The sequence below is a fragment of the Cimex lectularius genome, unplaced genomic scaffold (genome assembly GCF_000648675.2).
Source record: "Cimex lectularius strain Harlan isolate CLEC.00 unplaced genomic scaffold, Clec_2.1 scaffold255, whole genome shotgun sequence".
NCBI classification, from domain to species: Eukaryota; Metazoa; Arthropoda; class Insecta; order Hemiptera; family Cimicidae; genus Cimex; species Cimex lectularius.
Window position 1 is genome coordinate 60,295 of NW_019392847.1, and position 23,981 is coordinate 84,275.

A 23,981-nucleotide genomic window follows, 5' to 3' on the forward strand; every position below is an offset into this window, starting at 1 on the left:
GATCCAGCTAATCATTCCAACAATTTGCTGAATCGAAACTGCCAGTATCCCAACAATCCTTTATGCTCCATTTTATGTGCTTAACAAGCCTTACAGATCTAAGTACTTCTTATATCCAAAATGCAATCCGCTCCCATTACTACGTGTATCATAAAATCATCCCAACCATCACAATCTTCAAATCCATCAATCATCAAGAGGAATTCCCTCAAACTAAAAAGGATACGACTGACGGATCTCCTACCCATTTACGGATAGTTGACGTTTTCTAAAAATGTGTAATAACCAGCGAGACAAAACGACCCTCGTATGTCGTCATTTGTTCATTATCAGCCAGCCGGATCGTTTTACACAAGTGCGCCGCGCGTACGGCAGTCTTCTGCTGGTTTTTTCTCTTTCTACTTTCCAAAATGAAATTCTTCGTAGAGACCTGGAAAAATTGACGCTTACCCTATTTCGGCTGGAGGGTATGCGAGACAATATCTCCTGGTAATCTTCTTCCGAGGATGAAGGGGGCTTAGAACGAGATTTAGGCCCCGCTTCCTTATTCGCCTTAAGAGCTCTGACTGCACCGCATTGTCTATGCAACAACTACTTCCCCTTTCCATTACTCGAGAGGGCGTTTCCTGGCGATTTTTCAGCCCTCTCAAAGCAATTTTTAATTTCAAAAGCAAAGAAGAGCCGTATTTTCATAATGAAGTGAACGTGCCTTGATATAAACCAACGCAAGTCTGATGAATTTTTGAACTGGTGGATGAATTTTGAAATTTGAAAAGATTAAAGTGTATGATAAGTAACTATATAAGTATCTGTCAAGATTTAAGTATTAATAATTTAAAATACAACAGAACATTATTGAAAAAACAAGGTGTTGACCTCAATGCGACCCAAAACATTTTCTTGGCAAACAAGAGTGCATATAGATATTTGTTGTTAATGTAGAAAAAACTAAAAAAAAAGAAAAAAATTCAGGCACATGTATTTGACCGTTTTTGAAAATTTTGGTCTGCTTATTGTCGATGTTTTAGTCCATCATATGCATTTCAGCCTCTCGCGTTCTTCAGTGGTAATCGTGTCTCAAAACAGCAAGGATAGGGGGACCAAAACATTATGAAACGACCAAACTGTAGGATCATCATCTCGCAAAACTTATAGTATTTATTTACTTTTATTGGAATTATTGATGAACTGAAATGATTGCTATTTACAACTGTTGAAAGGCTATAAAGCATCTAGTGTAGTCCCTTTTTACTTTACATATTTGTACATTTTTAAAAGAAAATTTACAAGCAAGTCATTTTTCAGTGTTTTTATAAAATAACGCAGAAAAAAAAGATAATTTAAAATTTTGTCTGTATAAATCTGCCTCTAAGTTCCAGAAAATTATTTGTATAGATCGTTGTTTAATTTTTCAAGGTTAGATTTTGAGCACAGAACTTATAAAAATATAGAGCTATAATTCATTTACATGAGTTGACAGAATTTTTTCTAAAACAGGATCTTCAGAGTGGAGGTGTGGTATCAGACAAGTACAAACCGGCGTCCCTCAAGGAAGAATTCTTGGCCCGATTTACTGTTGACTTTCGTACACATCTTAACACCATCATTGCCACCTATATGGATGTCACACCAATTATATCCTGTCCAAGCAACCTGTAACATCCAAGAACACTTCCAAAGCTCAGCTTATCAAAGAGTTTTACATTCAAGAAATCACCATTCACTGAACATCAACAAAAAGACTGCTTCTACTCAAATTAGATACTTCAGACGTGGAATCCCCACACAAGATTTAAGAAACACCATTTTAACAGTCGACTTGGACAAATACTTGTAGGACCGAAACATATTTTGACCATCAAAACTCATCTAACCCTATACCAGACATTACTACAGGTTTGCCAAAGAAGAGGCCAACATGGTTGGGGTCCTTAATGAGTCCAAAACCTGGTAGAAGAATACCACAGGCTTGAAGCACGCCAAGAGATTCATAGAAGGCCGCAAAACTTACAAAAGGAGTACTGAAAGGCAACCGCAACCGAACCAAGATGTTGGACTCCTGACAGGACATTGCAACATAAGGAAGCATATGCACCGTATAGGAGTACAGACAGATGAAACATTGTGCAGATACTGCCAGGAAAAGTAGGAGACCGCAGAACATATTTTATGTTTCTGTGAAGGTGTATGTAGGTATAGGTTCTTGCAACTAAGGCAAGAAAAATCGCAAGCAATATCTTACACTAAGGAGCCGCTGGCAAAGCTATGGGGGCTGATTAGCAACCTGGAGGTGACCAGTGAGTTAAAAAAAACAAAAAAAAACAGGGTAGCATAATAGATCTATTCAGGAGGAGGTGCAGAAGGCCTTGTGGCCACCTCTTCAAAATAAAATAGATTTCCCTATTAATTATTATTAATTAATCCAGTTTGGCTATTGGAAGTGGAATTGTTACTGTGATGGGTTCGACAAACCATCCATTACCCAGCGCATCCAACCCACCATGCACGCGTACAAAATTTTCTCAACATTTCTCGATCCATCCTAACCATACTGCCTAAACCTTATGGGCCATTTCAAATTGATTCCTAAATGTTCGGGAATCGATCGGATCTGTATTCTGTTCGATTTGACAGTACACCTTCTGAAAAAATAAAGGTAGAAATAGTAGAGATATTCGCTATGTTTGTAAGATGTTAACTCGTGTTAACTCGACTAGAGAAATGTCCAGTAAGATCGTGAACGTCTCCTTCTTTTCTTAGCATGTTAGTTAATTTTTCCGCAATGCTGAGCTTGGCGATTGGTAGAACCAAAATAAAGGTATAACAGTCCTTGAAGGCTTGTTGTTGTTTGTTTTAGTTTTCTTTTGTGTTAAATTGTAAGATGCCAGAAATTAATAAAAAAGGAAAATTAATCAACTCTTTCGTTCAAAATGCTAGGGGTATTCAGGATCTTTGTGTTAACCCTGTTAACTCTGTCAAGTCCTGGTAGATCGAGAAAATGATGACGTAGACTTGTAAGAATCGGCCAGTTAACATTGCTCGATCTAACAGACCAGAGCCAATGTTATGTGCTAGGTCGAAAATGTAGTTACTTTGCTATCCGTAAGGGCATAGGTAACCAATGAATGAAAGTATAAGGTCAGGTCAGAAATTAACAAAAGAAATGTATTTATCTGATTTAATCAATGCGTATTTAACAATAAAAATACGCTTAAACAAAATACAGCTGTTAAATTCATGGCTGCCATGTTGGTTACCTATGCCCTAACGGTTAGCAATGTGACTACATTTTCGACCTAATATCTAACATTGGCCCTGGCCTTAGATCGAGCAATGTTAACTAGCCGATTCTTACAAGTCTACGTCATCGTTTTTCTCGATCTAACAGGACTTAATAGAGTTAACAGGGTTGACACAAAGATCGTGCATACCCCTAGTATTGTTTTTATTATTAATTAAGGTTTTCAGTGGAGATAAAATAGTCAGTGTCATGAGCGGGATTCGAACCCACGATCTTCGGCTTGATACGCCGCTGCTCTACCACTTGAGCTATCGTGACCTCGATCCTCTCGGACACCAACTTCCCATCTCAACCACACCTTTTGAATTTTCCCTCCTTTTTGCCATTTTTCAAATGTCGTGTAATCTATTTGATTCTCGGCGACAAATGAAATGGCCACGGAGAGCTTTAGTGAAGGTATACTTCATTTTAAACGTATTAAATTCACTAGTTTCGTGGTCCGCTTGACCAATTAATATGTTACAATTAATTAACGTTTTCAGTTGAGATAAAATATTCAGTGTCATGAGCGGGATTCGAACCCACGATCTTCGGCTTGATGCGCCGCTGCTCTACCACTTGAGCTATCGTGACCTCCATCCACTCGGAAATTGCCATTGAAAAATGGCAAAAAGGAGGGAAAATTCAAAAGGTGTGGTTGAGATGGGAAGTTGGTGTCCGAGAGGATCGAGGTCACGATAGCTCAAGTGGTGGAGTAGCGGCGTATCAAGCCGAAGATTGTGGGTTCGAATCCCGCTCATGACACTGAATATTTTATCTCAACTGAAAAAGTTAATTAATTGTAAGATATTAATTGGTCAAGCGGACCACGAAACTAGTGAATTTAATTGTTTTTATTATTGATTGTATATTTTTTTATACGTGTGTAGAGATTAGTGACCGTTAATCGATAATTATTCAGATATCGTGAGATGCGGTCTGGATAATTATTTTTTTAAACGTAGAGAACTATTAAATTAGATTTTCCTTAGTGAAATTTATTTTCAGATATCTTGATTTATTATTAGAATAACACTTCTAGTTGTGACATTTCATCTATTTGTTTGAAACTTGATTAAAGGGACTTTGATTTATCAATTGTGTTTACAAGTCCCTTTTAACCTTGTACCTTTCGTTCAAAATATGAAGAAGATCTAGTGAAAGTCAAGACTGAGCCGGCGTCACGTTTAAAATCCGTGATGGAAAAGAAAGTGAAGAATCCTTCGTATCTCGGCGTTAAGACAATACAGAAAGATTGCTTAACGACCTAACGGGTGGACGGGTTCGCAGGAGGGAAGAATCGTAAGAACTAGGCGGCCGTAGGGAGAAATGCTTCGTACTTAATATTGTTTATTGCCTTAGCACTATAAAAACGTCCTTTTTATGTCATATTACATTTTGGATTTAAGAGAAGTGTCATGTTTTTCGCAAATGGCGCTATTTCACGGGATAAAGTAGGCTCAATATATTTTTCTTCGGCACGGAAGACGTTTATTGGTTTCCATGGACGGATTAACTATTTTGAAAGTTTTTGCCGAGCGGAGGGGTCTTGTACGAAATACTACCGTCTGCTGAAGACACCGGTGAGCCAATTCGTTGCTTCATGTTGCCACAGTTCGTTTCGCTGTAACCGCTTCAACTTCCCTTTCACGCACAGACGAATCCCAATGAAATATTGTTTCCAAATTTGGTATAACGACTGGGGTTTTTTCCCTATAAAAAAGAAACGAATCTTTCATTTTCACCGTCCGTACTTTAGGATGAGCGTTTTCTAATAGACCCGTCGGTAAAAATTAATACACTCCTCCCCACCTGTCACATGAGCGTTAAGTTCAAAGTTGAAAGCGCAGGTATTGTACCGATGTGGGACAGACTTTTCACTTTCATCACAAATTGAAGAAAGTTATCATGACAAAGCTTTTCGACGTAGACTTTTACCCTGTCACAACTTTCCGTTTAGGTACTTACTGGATAGAATAGAAATTAACGCTGTAAAAAAAATGAATCGGAAAAATTAACTTGAAATTAGATCGATTGTTATGCCTGGCTAGCTTTTACCTTGGATTATCGTTCCTAAACTTTCAATCAAGGTTGGATCTGGCACAGTTTTTCATACCAATGATTATACCTATTTCTTAAACATTTATTATTATCACTTGAATAATAAACATTCTTACACACATGAAGAAAAACCAATGCACATGGAAAATTTGAGTAAAAGTATATTGGAAAGTATTGTTGCTGTTGGAAATATGCCTAAAATCAGATAACAACTGAAATAAATAATTCAATTAGAAGCCAGAAGCAGTAGAGATAAAAGATCAAAGGTTAGAAAAATAAAAATTTGGAGGGTGCCGTGACAGAAAAAGAATTAGGAAAAGAGTATGTCGGCAGTAGTAGAAATAATAGTCGGAAATGTAGAGATGAATGAGAATGTAGAGGAAAGACCGGAAGTAAAAAAGAAAGAGAGGGACAGATACATAGACAGATAACCAAATATACAAATAAATAGAGGAGTGAAACAGGGATTGATTTATTTACTCACGAAAAAACAAGTATCTTAGACTTTTCTTACCCTTGACGTGAGTTATTCAGGTTACATTATATATTTATTATGATTTAGATTCCTTTAGTCTTTACAATGATAATTTATAATGAAGAAAATTTTTTTTAAAAATTATATACCGGGTGTTCTTTAGATGACCCGGCTGAAACAAAAAAGTGTTTAATATCCATTATATTTCGTGGTCCGATTGACCAAATAACTTCTTTTAATTAATTAATCTTTTTTATGGAAGGCATTGGTTGAAATGAAAAAGTTAGTGTCACGAGCGGGATTCGAACCCATGATCGAAGTCACGATAGCTCAAGTGGTTAAAGCAGCGGCGTATTTAGCCTTGGGTTCGAATCCCGCTCGTGACTCTTTTTCATTTCAACTAATGCCTTACATAAAAAAGTTAATTAATTGAAAGTGTTTACTATATTTAAGTATAGTTTCAATTTTTTAACTATTTTGGACAAAAATTATACAGGGTACATCAGGCCCAGTTCAACTTCAAAATTTCAAATACGACTCTATACATCTTAACAGATCAATTTAAAGGATTGTTTATGCTGAAAACAATCGTGCAATCGGATTTTAAATTGGGCAAAAAATGCCAAAGTTATGGCAAAATAAATAAAAACAAGTCATTAGGAGCGGGATTCGAACCCACTATCGAAGTCACGACAGCTCAAGTGGTTAGAGCAGCGGCGTATCTAGCCGAAGATCGTGGGTTCGAATCCCGCTCGTGACACTGACTTATTCATTTCAACCAATGTCTTACATGAAAAAAGTTAATTAATTGAAAGTGTTTAATATGTTTTAGTATAGTTTCAAATTGTTAACTATTTTGGAGAAAAAATACAAAGGATACCACCTTAGGCCCAGTTCAACTTCAAAATTTCAAATATCCTATACATCATCAATTTAAAGGATTGTTTATGCTGAAAACAATCGTGCAATCAGATTTTAAATAGGGCAAAAAATGCCAAAGTTATTGCAAAAGTTTAAATAAAAACAACAACAGTAATTTGGTTTGCTATTTATTAATCACATTTCATCTTCGAACTGCCTGCCTTGCGTAAAGATGCAATGATTTCTTCTTTTTAACCACTCTTCACCTAGAGTCATGGGAGATGGATTGACAAGCATTTTCTATCCTTTACCGCAGGTCTTCCAACTGAGGTTGCTGGGTTATGATTGGCGTAGTCACTGTTTTTGAAATGGCCCCACAAAAATAATCAAGGGGTGTTAAACCGGGTGACCGAGGAGGCCAACAGATCGGGCCATGAGGTTCTATCCAGGAAATGACGATTCAAATAACGTCTCACATGCAAAGAATTATGTCCAAGGCATCCATCAAGCTGAAGAATCATTTGCCGTTGTTGCAAGGGAACATCAACTAATAGTGTTCGTAAATCTACGTCAAAAAATTAAGGAACTGAGCACCATTTAAATTATTGTTGTAGAATTAAGCCCCAATTAATTTATTTCCGAGAAGTCCACACCAAACGTTGATACTGTGAACCACCTGATGATGACAAGAGTATGTTCGACATTTGTGCAACGAACGTTAGACGCCTGTCATAATCGGAGTCCCGAAGTCTCAGGACAAGATGAGAGCGATACGGCTTAAAATTGTAAGTCCAGAGATACATCTCTAACTTTATTTTAGAGCCTTTCCGACAACCTTTCCGACAAAAAAACCGAAAACCTTTCCAACATTTCGGAGAGAGGAATTAGGAATTTTGCGAACATACAGTATATTCAGCTCCTCGTCGAAATTACGCTGCTGGTTTCTTGGTGATGGAACTGCAAGTGATCCGAATCCCTCATATTACGACACGAATAAACGTTTTGTGGTTTACTTTTGGTATGATCAGGAAATTTCTGGGCGTACAACTCGACTGCAAGACGCATAACACCACCACTATCAATAAAGCAGTCGTGTTCCAACCAACTAGATGTTGATCGGGAAAATGTACTCTTCTGTTCATTTTGAATGTAACACTGAATGTAACGAATAGTACGATTGTAAAATTTATTTACTTCTAGGAATTAAGATTTGCACTCATAATGCGAGTTTGACAAACAATGACAGAATGTAAACAGTAAACATTAATTACAATTAATTAAGGTTTTTAGTCGAGATAAAAAAGTCAATGGCACGAGCGGGATTCGAACCCACGACCTTCGGCTAGATACGCCGGTACTCTACCACTTGAGCTATCGTGACCTCGATCCACCCGGACACTAACTTCCCATCTCAACCCCACCTATTGAATTTTCCCTCCTTTTTGCCATTTTTCAAAGTTAAAACTAAACAAAAACCATTCGTATTTAGCATTTTAGCATTCGTATGGCAAAAAGGAGGGAAAATTCCAAAAGGTGGGATTGAGATAGGAAGTTGGTGTCCGAATGGATCGAAGTCACGATAGCTCCAGTGGTAGAACAGCGGCGTATCAAGCCGAGATCGTGGGTTCGAATCCCGCTCGTGCCATTGACTTTTTACCTCAACTAAAAACCTTAATTAATTGTAATAAATTAATTGGTCAAGCGGACCACGAAATTAGTGAATTTAATAAACATTAATATGGATTAAGGTAGTAAAAAATAAAGTCAATTAATGTTTACTGTAGTGAAGAAGCAAATTATTGGAATTACCAACGAAACAAACGAAGCGCGTTCTTTCAAACCTTTTGCCATCGCTTTGTCATTTTTGACCAATTTAAAATCGGATTGTACCACTTTTTTCAGCGTACCAAATGTTTTAAAATGGCATGACAGGAGGTATAGGGTCGTTTTTGAAATTTAAGGTTGAACTGGGCCTGAGGTACCCTGTATCATTTTTCTCCAAAAAAGAAAATTTGAAACTAGACTAAAGGATATTAAACACATATTTTTTTTTAATTCGCCCGGGTCATCTAAAAAAGACACCCTGTATATCAGGTGCCCCATTGGGTGAGGATTAACGCCAATAAAGGCGCGGCACGACTCTCGGAAATACTTGGAAATATCAGGATTAAATTTAACCTGGCATTCGCGCTGATTGTTTTATTTTTACCCTTTAGGTTTATGTAATATATTTATAACATCATTAGAACTTTACCTTTGTTCTACTCTTTTCAAAAAGAAGTTTAGTTTTTCAAACGAAGTTAAACGGGTAAAATTTTCTTCATCTTTGAGATATAGACAAGAAGACGACTTCTCGTGAAGGTCAAAAAGTAATTCACAGTCGGGATCTAAATTGACAAATAAGAATGAGAACAGTTTTGATTGAACTGTTATATCGCAGATGCCGTTTTAACACTAAAACATTTAATTTTCATAGGACTTTTTTTACACCAGTTTTTCCTCCTGCTCGAGTTCCGAGGGGAAATAACTTTTTTCCCTGGCACACCTTTCTAAAACAGGTCTGCCGCCCCCACGTGTATAGCATAAGGAAGTCAACGAAAAGACTGTGCATGGGGCAGAAATTTACGAGCTTTCTCTACCCAATATTCATCAGCGTGGTTGGCCACGAGTGGGTAAAAATATGCGATACAGACCGATGTTAGACTGAAATACCCCTTTTCTCTTTTTCATTCCAAATATGATTGCCTCCCATGTCTCAATTGCAACCTGAAAGTTGATCGTATCTCAAATTTTATGGTTTGTAAAAAATGTTAATTTTTTACTTTTATATTCTTAAAAAAATATTTACCATCTTAACGCAGTGGAATTTTCCTTTTCTGCCCTTTTGTATATTAAGTTTGATTCTTTAACTTAATTAACTTTAACTTATTTGAAAAAGCAAATGCCAAAGTTAGGTTTTTCATTCGTCTGGTTAAGGCGACATCAGTCTACCAATCAACCTTGCCACAGGAAGACATCATCGCATCCACTTTCGAGCCGACAGAATGCTATCGGGTGTGGCAGTCTTCCCATACTACCTCACCCGAAAATCCTATCTGACCCATAGGTCAAGTACGAATCGGAACGTTCTCATCCCAAATCCACCGAACTGGGTGTTCTGCAAGGCAGCATCATGGTCCCATTCTATATTTCGCATACACTGCGGACCATACATAGCCAAACCTAGTCACTACTTAAGTGACCTCCATTACCAACATTCCTGTTTGTATGAATGGTTCCAGAAAGGGAGGATCAGACGGTACTAAATCCAATTCTACAAATTCCCTTTTCCTTTTACTGCATCACCTCACCGCCAAGTATTACAACTCTGGTCCTCTCCCAGCAATGTATGTCGTCTACTGTTTTGGAATGTACGTCGAAAAAACATTTACTTTAAAACCCCTTTTAACACTCTTAAAAGAATCGACCTTAACAGACGTTATAAACTACTCAAAGGACTAGTTCAACCAAACATTCCGACCTACACAGAATCCAGTCACTCCAGTCTAAAAACCTTTGAACCATTGTCCAAGTCCCTACTTCGTATCTAACTTTACTGGACGCTAACAAGCGTTCTTGTAAGACAATGTTTTGAGATTATTGCTCAATGTTACCATTGACGAAGGAACCGGATCGGCCGTTTTCTGTACAAGCCCAAACCATGAGCAGTCAAAATCATTAGGGAAGTGCTTCGGTCTTTCGAGCAGAAATTCATGCCATTAATGCAATAATCGCATCTCAGTAGAACTTCGATTACGATATTGCCACTGCGCAAGATTAACCATCCCTAACCATCAATACTTGTGCCCTAGAAAATCTTAAAAGAGGTTACACTGGCAAAAAAATCCTCATAAGATCTAATAGCCAATCAGCCATTAAAACATTAGCATGTAAAAGAATCACTTAAAAATTGGTCAGTGAAAGTCATCCAAAATCTCCAAAACGTGGGGAAACGCAACAACCTAATGATATCTTGGTTGCCAGGGCACAGAGAGAATGTTGGATAACGAGAAAGCAGACAGACTGGCCGGTGGAGGATTTGCAAGAGCATACATAGGCCCTGAACCTTGGGATAACAAAAACAAATATAGAATCCTCTATCCATGGATCCAAACGAAACAAAAGGAGAATTGGATAAACTCTAGCGGCGCTAGACACAGTAAACTTATGATGAAACAACCCTCACCAAGACTGGCAAAAACACTGCTGTAATTGGAAAGGACTGAACTAACTGGTCACTGGCATCTGAGAAAACATCTACACAACATGGGCATATACAACGATGATCCCATCTGCAGATTATGTAATGAGGAGGAGGAAAGAGCACCCGTATCATTTTCGAATGCGAAACAACAGCTCAATGGAGATTTAACCGAACATACGTGAAAAACTTAGAGAATCAAATTGTAGCAGCGACAGTCAATGACCTGATACTTCTAAGGAGAAGGATTAAGCCTATTATACCGAACTATAGCACTAAGAAGGTACAATAAGCCAGAAGGCTGCAGTACCTGGGGAGTACCAATCCCGCTTCTTAGTATCCTTATTATCATACCATACCATGCCTTTGACCGGAAAATTTCTGCTACCTAGATACTATCGACATGTTCTTTTTTATTCAAAAAGAACCCTCTATCTTTAACAAAAGTTATAACAAATTAAAGTTAAAGATTATATATACTTTACTTATTAACATTACGCTTATCATTTCTCATATATCTTTATTGAATTGTTTTTTTAATTAAAATGTTGCTTGTCATCGTTGCCTCTTCCAGTGAAGGAAAATATTGTTTTTAAAAGCTGTCAGGCCATCTCTGGCACACCTGTTCACTGACAGATTCTATCATAGAGCAGATAATTCTTAACTCTTAACGAAAATAAAACTTCGAATGGGTTTTATTTCCTTGTCAACAGTGAGAAAATTTTAAAATGGTGAAAAATAAAAGATCAGTTTTTCTAATTGATTAATTTAGTACCTAATGAACAAACACAGTTTTTCAATTCGTTTTAAAAATTGTCACGTGAACTGGGGGAATAACCTCTATGAATTGTTAGGAAGGTCTCATTTAAAATGCATTACATACACTCTAATTAGCTGAATAAGTTAAATACCAGAAATTACACTAATAGGAAATAAACTATCGACTTTTGATAAGCAAAAACAGTCATCGATTTAACAACGTGTAAATTCTTCTAGGAAGAACAGGAAGTTTACAGATAACTTAATTTTGTAGGCCTAACTTTGGTTTGTTTGATTGAACTTCGAGAAACGAACTGGCCTAAATCCACTGAATAAACCATATCATGTGCGACTCTTTTGTCCAACCTGTAAAGGAAAAAACCATTATCGTAATTGTTCGGACTTTCCTTAATTTTTTTGAAAAGTTATAGTATAAAAAACCCTGAAAAGATATAAATCATTAAAATATGTATTAACAACAGGTCATTGTGGAAATGCTCGGCAAAAGTTGGTTTTACATTTTAAAAAAAGTCTAGATATTACTTTCCCCCCCCTTAGTATCAAAATTAACGATGGAGTCCCGCAACGTTTAATTCAAGGGCCAACCTTGTTCATCATTTTCATAAACGAACTCCATAGACTTGAATGTAAAATTTCAATATTTGCATAAGTTAAAAAAATATCCTTATAAACGATTAAAATATGCATTAGCAGCAGGTCCTGTTTTATATATTTTTTATATTTTCAGATCATACTTTCTCATCACCCTTAGTCCGAAAGATGACGCTGGGTACCGCAAGGTCCAGATCTAAGGCCAATATTGCTCAACATTTTCGCATCATTTTTAAATAAAAATCTAGAAATCTTGCTTTCCCATTGTTCCATCTGAAGTCTAAAAATTAACATTGGTTTCTACAAGTTTCAGTTCTAGGGAAAATCATATGCACTATTACAATTAATTAAGGTTTTTAGTCGAGATAAAAAAGTCAATGGCACGAGCGGGATGCGAACCCACGATCTTCGGCTAGATACGCCGGTACTCTACCACTTGAGCTATCGTGACCTCGATTCACTCGGACACCAACTTTCCATCTCAACCGCACCTTTTGAATTTTCCCTCCTTTTTGCCATTTTTCAAATGCCAAAATGTTTTATCTCAACTAAAAACCTTAATTAATTGTAATATATTAATTGGTCAAGCGGACCACGAAATTAGTGACCATATGCATTATTTTCATAAATTCTAGTCAAAGACCACTAAAACGCTGTTGTTACTGTTAATATTTCAATAATTTTTTTATTCAACTTATTGCTAGTGTTTTATCAAACATTTTATTTTTTACTGTTGTTAAAATGTGTTGTTTTTGTAATTTATTAAATTGATACTCTCTGCTACTCAGGATGTTCAGAGGACCTATGCATAACTTTCTCTGTTTTCTGATATATTTTTGCAACACTTGAACACTGTTTAAATATACACTGAGAAGCGGAAAAAGTGGCCACTCGTATAATTCGTCCGCTCTCGTAGTAAATACTTGCAATCGTTATAATTTTTATTTTTGTACGGAGTATTTCCTTATATTGTGATGATCACCGGTTTTATTCGACGTGGCTTCGATTTAATGAGGTTTTGAATGTGGTACTTTGGAATATTTTCATACACTTTCAACAGCGCCATTCGCCATACTAAATTCTTCAAATTCTTTGGCATCACTGAGCGACTTTTACCCACAAAAACCAACTAAGAAGAGATTGACTTTTCAAAGATTTATTTACAAAATTTGATTGTAAATCCAAGTGGGAGATTTTATCCTGTCAGTGTATGCAGGGTGTATCAACTTCTATAATCCACCCATTTAATTCGGAAACGATTAACTTAAGCTAAAAATGATCTTACACAAACCCCAAGTTATGCTAGGTATCGCGTAGTGGTAATCGATTTAACATAACTTTTTCAGCTAGCCAAAAAATGACACTAACTTTGTTATTTTAAATAAGAATACCATATTTTTATTTTACTATTCGATTCTATAACTTATTTTATGCCACTTTTACTGAAAGGAAAATTTTTGATAGGATCTTTCAATTAATTAAGGTTTTTAGTTGAGATAAAAAAGTCAATATCACGAGCGGGATTCGAACCCTTCGGCTAGATTCGCCGCTGGTCTACCACTTGAGCTATAGTGACCTCGATCCACTCGGACACTTAACTTCCCATCTCAACCCCACCTTTTTGAATTTTCCCTCCTTTTTGCCCTTTATTTTGAAAAAGATTAACTTCGCAAAAAATGGTCCTATACAAACCCCAAGTTAGTTTTTGTTATATAAATTATATACTGTATATTTAAATGCCGATATAAATACTTATAGTCGCGATAGCTCAAGTGGTAGAGCAGCGGCGTATTTAGCCGAAGGTCGTGGGTTCGAATCCCGCTCGTGACACTAAATTTTTCATTTCGACCAAGACCTTTCATAAAGATTAATTAATTGAAAGAAGTTATTTGGTCAACCGGACCACGAAATATAATGGATTTAGTAAATAATTATATTCGTCTTAAAATTATCATAACTTGATGGCATGTAATTATGGATCTAATGAGCATCTTAATATGATATCTGAAGTATTAGTTGAATTTAAAAAATATCTAGCTTATTTGACGATTTAGAACAGAAGTCGTCTGAGAGCAGTGTAGGTGATCTACTTGTAAAAGTTACTAGATTTTTAAAACTATTACAAATCTGCAGCTCAACGTTCAACTTTCACTTATTTAACATCATAGAAAGTTCGTTGATAAAGTTTACCTAATTTGAACATCCTTTGACTTTAAGCTTGTTGGATCTTTTGGCCAAAAATTGGTGTTTAGGTTTTCTTAGTATCGACTCTCTAGGTTTGGTAGAATTTATTAAACTTTGAACATGAAAAAAAATCTATTTTGATTTATTTTTACGATTAATTCAACTTGTACGTTAAAAAAGTGTAGATTGTGAAGGTGAAGAAATGATTACAGCAATATTATAATAAGGAGAAAATTGAACTAGTATTTTGTCTACAAGGACGCTTAGCAGGGAAGTACGTGCTATTCCATTTCGGCCAAGTATTTCTTCCAACTTCCTCTCTCGATTGTGAACGATGGAAGGCTTATTTCAGAAGTTGCCGAACTCCGAATGACGCCCATTCCCGTGTCCTACATCCATCATTCGACCGTTTTGCAGAACGGCCTTCGGATTATGATAATCCACCTAATCCTTGATTACTTTCGGCCCCATGTTTCCTCGTGGCTCTTAGACGACCGTCCGTCTTCAAAACTTCGCCCTTTTGTCGCCAATACATCTCAATTCGCGACTAGTTTCGCCCGAAGGCGGAGAAATCGGGATGAGTAAATCTTCTTGAGCTTTAGCTAATGTGTAACGATTGCTGTTGTTGTCCCATAACACTTAGTATCCAAAAACCGTTTTTGTAAGAAATTGGACTCGACTAAATAAATCTCTCTTTAAATTTTACTCCGGGAAAACATTATATATTTGATTGTATTATTGTTACATTTTAACGTATTGTTATGACATTATACAAGCAAAACCTTCGAACAATTACAATGTTTACAATCCTACTAAATCCTACTGAAAAAATCCAATCTAGCAAACGCTACAAATTAAATTGTTGAAATTTGAACAATTACCAATTACGACCAGGAAACTTAACTTTAACTTAACCCCGACGTCAGAACTCATCTAGACGCCAACAATATTCGACTTTACACATACATATACCATAAACTCAGCGACAATAGCCCAGGTAATAAGGTAACATAGCTAAATAATATGAAAACCATATGAGAAGAAAATGACTTCGTTATTGCTTTTTCTACATCAAGTTGTTCATAAAAACTTTGAAAAATTATCGAGGAAATTCAAACTAAACGCTTGGTTTAGCAATATTAATATATCAAGTAATAAACTGGTGAATAAAATACATCACCAGGTGAATCCAATTTATTATTTTCTAAACAATAAATAAATGTAAATAAATACGTTACATGCCTTTATAATATTTAGGATTATTTAAATTCTTTGCAGTTCGTGGTCCGATTGACCAATTAATATTTTTCAATTAATTAACATTTATGGAAGATATTGGTTGAGATAAAAACGTCAGTGTCACGTGCGGGATTCGAACCCACGACCTTCGGCTAAATACGAAGTCACGATAGCTCAAGTGGTAGAATAGCAGCGTATCTAGCCGAAGGTCGTGGGTTTGAATCCCGCTCCTGACAATGACTTTTTTATCTCAACCAATACCTTCCATAAATATTAATTAATTGAAAAATATTATTTAAATTAATTTTTTTTCTTAAATGGATCGTGGGACAACGATAGATTCTTTACATGAAGTAGGCACAACCCCTTTACTAAAACATGTGTTAAACGTGCCCAATAATTGTATTAGAAAGCTTTTAGGGACATTTTTGAAAAATTCAGACTTAAAACGATCTTTCACCGGGCCTGCCTGTTAATTTAATAAGCACCGGATCTATGACATTCACCCTAAAACACACCCAAAAGGTTGTTTTGATATAAGAGGTTATGTAAAATGTAATGCTTGTGAGTTAAATCGAGGCGTAATAACCTCACTATAAAGTGAAATATAAAAATACTATAAATATATTGAGTAGAGTAAAATACATATTTTATATCAATGGGGAAAATATATTTATAAGCTGAACGTACACTTTAATACCACATTATAAGCAAAATTGGAGGTTTTACGATGGTTGTTAATTTTTCTCTTTTAAAGGTTCGCTGTTTTTAATAATAATTTTAGTTTTATACAGATTTTCGTGTAATCTGAATATTTGCTCGGACTTGAACATCACTGGAATTTTTATTCACAGGATATAGGATTTTTCAAGTTTTGCGGATGATACAACAATTCTGATACAACCGGAATCCTATAAAAGCAACCTCCAACATCCAAAACCTGGAGATTATCAAAGACTGTACTGACAGCTGCTTCAGCTTGATGTGTGGTAACTTTTACTTAGGTGTCAGACCGATACAAGCCGGCGTCCCTCAAGGGAGCTTTCTTGGTACCATTTATATTATTTATACCGCTGACTTTCCTATACATCCCAACACTATCATTACCACCTATGTGGATGACACTGATGATAATTCTGTCCTCTAACTTGAAATTTTATCCAAGAAACTCCCAACAACCAAAAACAAGTTGAACTAATCAAAGACTGGAGCAAAAAGTGAAAAACAAGACGGAAAAATAATATCAAAATAGTTTTGCCTTCCTTGGTACAGCAACAACAACCAGCCCCCACTTCCACGTAAGTCAGACTTAAGGGAGCAGACTAATGAATGCCCACACAAAACTTAAGATACAACAATTTAACAGAAGCTTTTGACAACTTTTAGGACTAAAACTTTTGACCGTCAAAACTCAACTAACTCGACACAAGTCATTACTGCCATCTAACATCAACGCATCCAATCCTTCCATTCAAAAGTCCTCATACCAATTGTAAAAGCTACGTAACCTCACTATCCATCAGCAATATTCCTTTTGTCAACAAACTGATTTGGAGTGATCGTGAATGGCCACCTTAAAGAATGTACCTGACCGCTGAGTGATGTGCGGTAACTTTTACTCAGTTATCAGACCGATACATGCCGGCGTCCTTCAAGGGAACTGCATACCATTTATACTGCTGACTGTCCTATACATCCCAACACCATCATTACCACCTATGTGGATGCACCATATCTCTACAAGCTCCCATAATTAAACCTGTCGATGACATCTGGGACCTCTTTGCTCCTAAACACCACCGGAATGCCAGCGTTCGCTGTTTTCTCTTAAAAAGTTAATTATGCATTTTGAGTTTACAAGTCTTAAATAATTTTTTTTTTAAATGAATCATTTTTGCTTTTGAAATAGGTCAATTTGAATTTATTAGGCTAAGAGATGCGCAAATTATTTTGACATATCTAACCATAAGACATATTCCAGTAGCATTTTGATTGACTAAAACATCATTCTTTAAACATTACATTAGGGCGTCAGTGGCCGCAACGGTTTAGGCGTTGACACGGCGGTCATCACTGTAAGGTAAAGGTCCCGGGTTCGAATCCAGTGGCCCTGCATTCGAATCCGACATACTTACAAATGGGCTTTTTTTCAAAAACCCGGCACCCTGAAGGATAATATGACCTCTGCTACAACCCTCGTAAAAATTAATTCGTGGTAAATGAGTGTAAAATAACTAGTTAGAGAATGTTCAATTTGACTAGGAAAGTTTGGAATAGCTAATAACTAAAGGTAAAACTGCGAGAATCAACATTATCAAAACTATGAATTAAATTTACAGTTAATTAAAAGCAAAATTAACAGATAATAAAAAAACAATAGTGTTGAAAATTCTGTTGAAACATTGTATGATATTGCGTTTGGATGATCATGAAGTTCAACAATTTATACATGTATCCCAAATATCTGTATATTGTACCAGTCGGTTGTAAGTGTAGTTTTGGATTGTTGAGGGAAAAGAGCCATTAGGAAGAGGTCAGCTTGCCTTTATCGATTTTATTATTACAGTCTCGCAGAGTTTTATGTTTTATTAACCCAGGAACGCTTTCAGCCGGGAATATTTCTCAAGTTAAAAACATCAATGGATCTTTATGTAAAAAATGTACACGCACGGAAATGCGGTTGATAAAGAAACACGCGGTGTTCAAAAACCCGTACAACTTCGAAATGGGGACGTTTGCTCAATATGTTGACGGAACCGCAGCAAGATTGAACTGGGTTTGCGGATCACCCGGTTTTGAGCCAGGCTGAAACACAGGTTATATAAGATGCCGGTGATGTGGTAATTAAGCGTTTTGCAATAATGGGATGGTAGCGTGGAGGCTTATATTCTCACGGTTCGGTAGGGGCAGATCGAGCTTTCATCCGTCCAACCGAATTTTAATAAAGGGCCGAATTAATCCCGACGTTCATAAATCCAAGCTCGTGCATATTACCTAACACATGCATAAACAAATGATCAGTCGGTTCAACCTCAAGACAATAGGAAAATAAAACCCAATTAGAAAAGATTCCCTAAAGATGTATCTAACTGAATTAAATATCATGATCAACTAATATCCTCCAGAGGAAGAATTAAGTGTAAGAAAGGGCTTTGTTATTTACTACTTGGGAAATTAGCTCCCTTCGGAATCAAATTTACCAAGATTTCAATTAGAAGCGTTGATAGTTTTCTACAAAGTACGTTATAAATATGGCATAAGGTAAACTACGTATCAATCAAAAAGTTGATTACCTTCCTGTATAATTACCTTGAACCTGTTATTTCCTGGGTCTTGCCAAGGTTGTGAACAAATGAAACCGGACACGGTTGAAAAAATTATTTCAAATTTTTACTTAATAATATATACATGAAACGATGAACATTTTAGCAGTTTTGGCTGTTGTGATAAACATAGTTACTTTAAAACTGTATTTAGAAAGATTTCAAGAGATTGTCACGATAATAATAACGACCATCATGGGACTAACCTTCAACATTCTAGCTTTCTGAAATTGCCTAGGGCTGAAAGGTATTTTTATCTTGTTGAATAATGCCTTTCCTGTAAAAAAAAAAGGTTATATTTACATTTTATTGTCGATGAGTAAAGGAAATTCAGCGTTATGGGTTTATCTGTTTTAACCTGACGTATTTCTTTTCGAATAAGTGCATTTCGACTTGTGAAAGCTAATTTAATCATTTAAATAAACAAAGGACAAATAAAAAACCTCTCCATACTGGAAAACAGACAGACAGATAAGATGTGGACTTTCAGCATTAACATTCACTGAGCAGGAAATATCCAACAAATTATTGGCAAAGGTGAAGAAGAATAATGCCGGTTCGGTTATTGGATAATGAGGAAGCAAAAACGGAAGAGTACACCTTGTACCCACTAGCCTTGACCTACAAACGGATGAGGGTGCATATTAAAAACACTCGTTTTTAGAAAAATAACCTGTACGGCTATTTATATAGATTTTAAAATTATTTTATTTCCTTAAAACATATGTGTTAATAACAGAATTGGTACGTAAATTTCAATAGAAAGCGTCTAGCAACCTTTTCTTAATTCATTGGGATTTGACTGCTATGCTTATCGATGTCGTGGTCAAATTAAGTAGGACATTTAAATCCAACTTTTAATTGTTTTTCTATTGTTTTCTTCATCTTTAAATAATTAATTATGTTGTTTGAAGAAGATGAACAATCTCGCTCATTAAGGCGAAATGACGAATCGAAAATGAAAATTTCGTTCTATTAACCAAACATAAGGATTCGATTTGAAATTCTCCTTTCTTGGTTTTTCCACCGTGTTGAAAGTGAATCGAATGATAAAAGTGGAAATAAGGGGCGGAAATTATTCCTGGGTCGGGCCCCTTCTTACCCGTCGAAAATCTTTGGAGAGAAATTTCTTCTAGGCTTATTTAAAAAAGAGTTAGGGTGGAAATTAGACAATGAAAGACGCATTTTCTCGCTTGGGGTAGAGACAGAACACAGTATCACCTGAAATGAACACGTAAAATATTATTTACAATTACGTCCAAAGTGTGAATATACTGGTTCCTCTGTTGGGTCATCGAGAGTACGATCGATGTGGACTGGGGGCTATGGATATTTTAATTAATCGCAAGTGAAAAGATAATTCTCAAACAGTAAATTGTCCAAAGCTTGATTATAAAAGTAGAGAGAGAACAGGCGAAATCAAGCTTCGAAAATCTTTCACGAAATTTCTTTTTAAACAAGTATTGATATGAAATGTTAATGAAAATTTCAAGATAACCATCCCTAACCATCCCCAAATTTCTTTGAGTCATGGGCATCATGGATTTTGTCATACGGTAGCTCTCTCACTCTCCCTCTATCTCTCTCTCTATCTCCCTCTCCCTCTCTGTCCGTCTGTCTGTCTGTTTCTCTCTCTCTCTCCCTGTATATCTGTTTCTGTCTCTTTCTCACTTTTTTTTCTCTCTCTCTATCTATCTATCTGTCTATCTATCTATTTACTTATCTCTCTTTTTCTCTTTTCTTTCTCACTGTAATTAACTTTCTTTTCATTGTTATTCGCCCTCCGCTCTCCTTATTTCTCTCTCTCTCACTCACTCTTTCTCTCCCTCTCTGTCTGTCTGTCTGTGTGTGTGTCTCTCTCTCTCTCTTTATCTCTATCTATCTATTTACTTATCTATCTGTTTTTCTTTTTTTCTCACTGTAATTATCTTTCTTTTCGTTGTTGTTTCGCCTTTCGCGCACTCTCTCTCTCTCTCTCTCTCTCTCTCTCTTTCTTTCTCCCACTCTCTCTCGCACACACTCTCTCTCCCTCCTTTTTGTTAATTTGCGAGTTGTTTTTATTTATATAAAACCATATTCATTCAATGTATCTCTCTCGTTTTTCTATTTACCTCTCCCCCTTCTACTTCGTATATTTTTTGTCTCTCACTTGTCCACTACACATTTCGTTTTCTTGCAACGTTTTTTTCTGTATTTGTTTCGTCATATTGCGCCTATATTTCATTTGCACGGTCCTTTATTGCTTGTTCACTCCAATAGGTTTTTTGTATAGCTTTCTCACTATAATGCTTTTCTTCGCTGTATTTCTCTCTCTCATACTCACTCACATTAACCCATCTCTCTCTCACTATTTATATATCTATTTACTTGTCTGCCTTTTTCTCTTTTTCCTCTCACTATACTGCTCTTTCTTTTCGTTGTTATTCACTCTCTCCCTCCCCCACTCACTCTCACTAAATCACTCACATTATCCCCCTCTCACTAATTATCAATCTATTCACTAATCTATCTTTTTCTTTTTTTTTCTCACTGTAACGCTTTTTCTTTTCGTTGTTATTCACACTCCTCCCTCCCTCTCTCACTCTCATTCTCTCTTTCTCCTTTTTTGCGAGATTTTTTATATAAAACGATATTCATTCAATCTCTCTCCTTTTCTCTTTTCTCTTTCCCTCTCTCTTCCTTCTACTTCGTACATTTTTTTGACTCGCTCACTTGCCCTGTATACTTTTTACTTTCTTGCAACGATTTTGTTCTGTTTTTTCTTTCGTTATATTATGCCTGTGTTTCATTTCCAAGTTCGTTTATTTCTTATTCGCTCCAGTACTTTTTTAATAGGTTTCTCACTCTAATGCTTTTCCTTTTTTGTCTTTCTCTCTCAATTTCTCTCTCTCTCTCTCTCACTCCCTTATTCACTCACATTATCCCCTCTCTCACTACCTATCTATCTATTTACCTTTCTATCTTTTTATCTTTTTTCTCAATCTAATGGTCTTTCTTTTCTTTGTTATTCACTCTCCGTGCTCTCTCTTTTCTCTCTCTCACTCCCTCAAATTCTCGACTATCTCACTACCTAGTCTTTTTTTTCTCACTCTTTCATTTAGCTGTTATTCACTGTCCTCCTTTTCTCTCCCTCACTGTCTCTTTCTCCTTCTCTCACAATGATTTGATAAATATCGTATTCCCATTTTCAGTGCAATAGTTTTAAATAGATAATAGTAAATAGTAATTTTAGCAATATAATTTACATTTAGAATCCATTAGACTCGATTGTCAATTGCTTGTCAAATGTATGAAAAAGAAATTCAGGTTTCACCTCCAGGGCTGGTCGCAAAACAACGGTGTCCGTGTCACAATAAAGAGACCCACTGTCCGGAAATTGCCCGGAAGCATTGGACGGGCCATGAAAAAATTGGTGAGAGCGTTTGATGAAAGTTCAAATAAAATCAAGAGTGAGAGGAGAGAGAGAATAAAAAACATGGAAGAAATGGAGAAGTGGGGGACGCGACTTTTACTTTCGTTGTGATCCTAGTCGTGTGAGAGTCAAGGTTGGATCGAGGGACATCGAGGAAGGATGCAGAAGATTGTCTTTTCTACGTGGTGGTTCAAAAGCTGTCTCTTTCTCGGAGTCGTCTGCCTCGTCGGGATCGTCCTTTTCCTTACTCCTCTCCCAGGTATTGTTTTCACGTTTTTCTCTAATAAGTCTGTAAAAATATGTTATTTCGACATTAAAAAGGATTTCCATGCACTCTCTCTAAAAATAAAATTAGGCGTGCTAACAACGGTTTACATATTTTGTATTAAAATAATTGTCTATAAATTAATTTTTTATTATTAAATTATCAGATTCTAATGACAATAAACCAAAATGTCGTTGATACTATTCCTCCTAAGTTTTTAAAAATTCTTTTATCAAAAGTAGTTCGGTCAATCATAATTTCTACCACGGCATAAAATGTAACATACGTTCTCCCTAAGGATCGCCTAATTGGCTAACTTTGAAAATGGATTGATCATCCAGTTATAATCTTAAAAAGAGTAGAGGTAATTTTGGATCGAACTAAGTCAACTAAGCTAAAGATTTTTTGATAAATGAAAACATTCCTAGGACAGTCAATCATTCAAGAAATAAGGAACTGAACCAGAATATCTTAAATTTTTTACTTTTTTATTCTTTTTTACCAGTTGAATAAACTTATACCAGATTCACTAGTTTTCGTGGTCCGCTTGACCAATTAATATCATTCAATTAATTAAGGTTTTTAGTTGAGATGAAAAAGTCCGTGTAACAAGCGGGATTCGAACCCACAACCTTCAGATTGATACGCAGCTACTCTACCACTTCTAGAAATCAGGATACCTCAAGAGGTAGAGAGCGGCGTATCAAGCCGAAGGTCGTGGGTTCGAATGCCGCTCGTGACACTGACTTTTTTCTCAACCAAAAACCTTAATTAATTGGATTTATACATTTTAGTTATTTAGTGTTTACCGATCATTTTGATCTGACCGACGACCCCAGCTTGGAAAGCCAGACCAAAATGACCAGTAACGACCAAATTTCTGGTTCATCACGCCACAGACAACACGGATAAACCTCACAAATCCAGCCAGTCAAAATAATTTTAGAAAAAAACTGTTGGTATATAAATCTTGACTAAAACTTGTAAATTAAAAATATCAATTACAAAATGTTCTGCAGTCAATTGTTCTGATTCAATAGTCTGGATTTAATTCTGTCCAATTATACCCAGCCAACCCCCTTTGCGACCGCGACATTTGACAAAAGTTCCGAGCTTTACCCAATTAAGCAGATGATACTTTCTTAACCGCGTACAAGTACAAATGACATAAGTTTTCAGGAAATGCTTTTCACGGGCTTAACTCTCAATAAACACCGGTGAGACTATTTTTAAAAATATTGTTTCTAATCTGTTACAGGTAATAAACAAG

General features: G+C 36.1%; 1 protein-coding gene across 2 annotated transcripts in view; it reads left to right on the plus strand.

The window, feature by feature from the left end:
* Positions 1 to 23,981, plus strand: part of LOC106661573 (laccase-2-like) — a 76,089-nt gene that overhangs the window by 32,131 nt on the left and 19,977 nt on the right. The window contains exon 1 of one of the 2 annotated variants that reach the window (XM_014385084.2): positions 22,539 to 22,705. The exons of the other annotated variant lie outside the window; for it this stretch is intronic. Coding sequence (XP_014240570.1) covers positions 22,606 to 22,705 — 100 coding nt within the window. The 5' untranslated portion in view covers positions 22,539 to 22,605. Of the gene's footprint in view, positions 1 to 22,538; positions 22,706 to 23,981 lie in introns of those variants that run through there. 2 annotated transcript variants of the gene reach the window in all.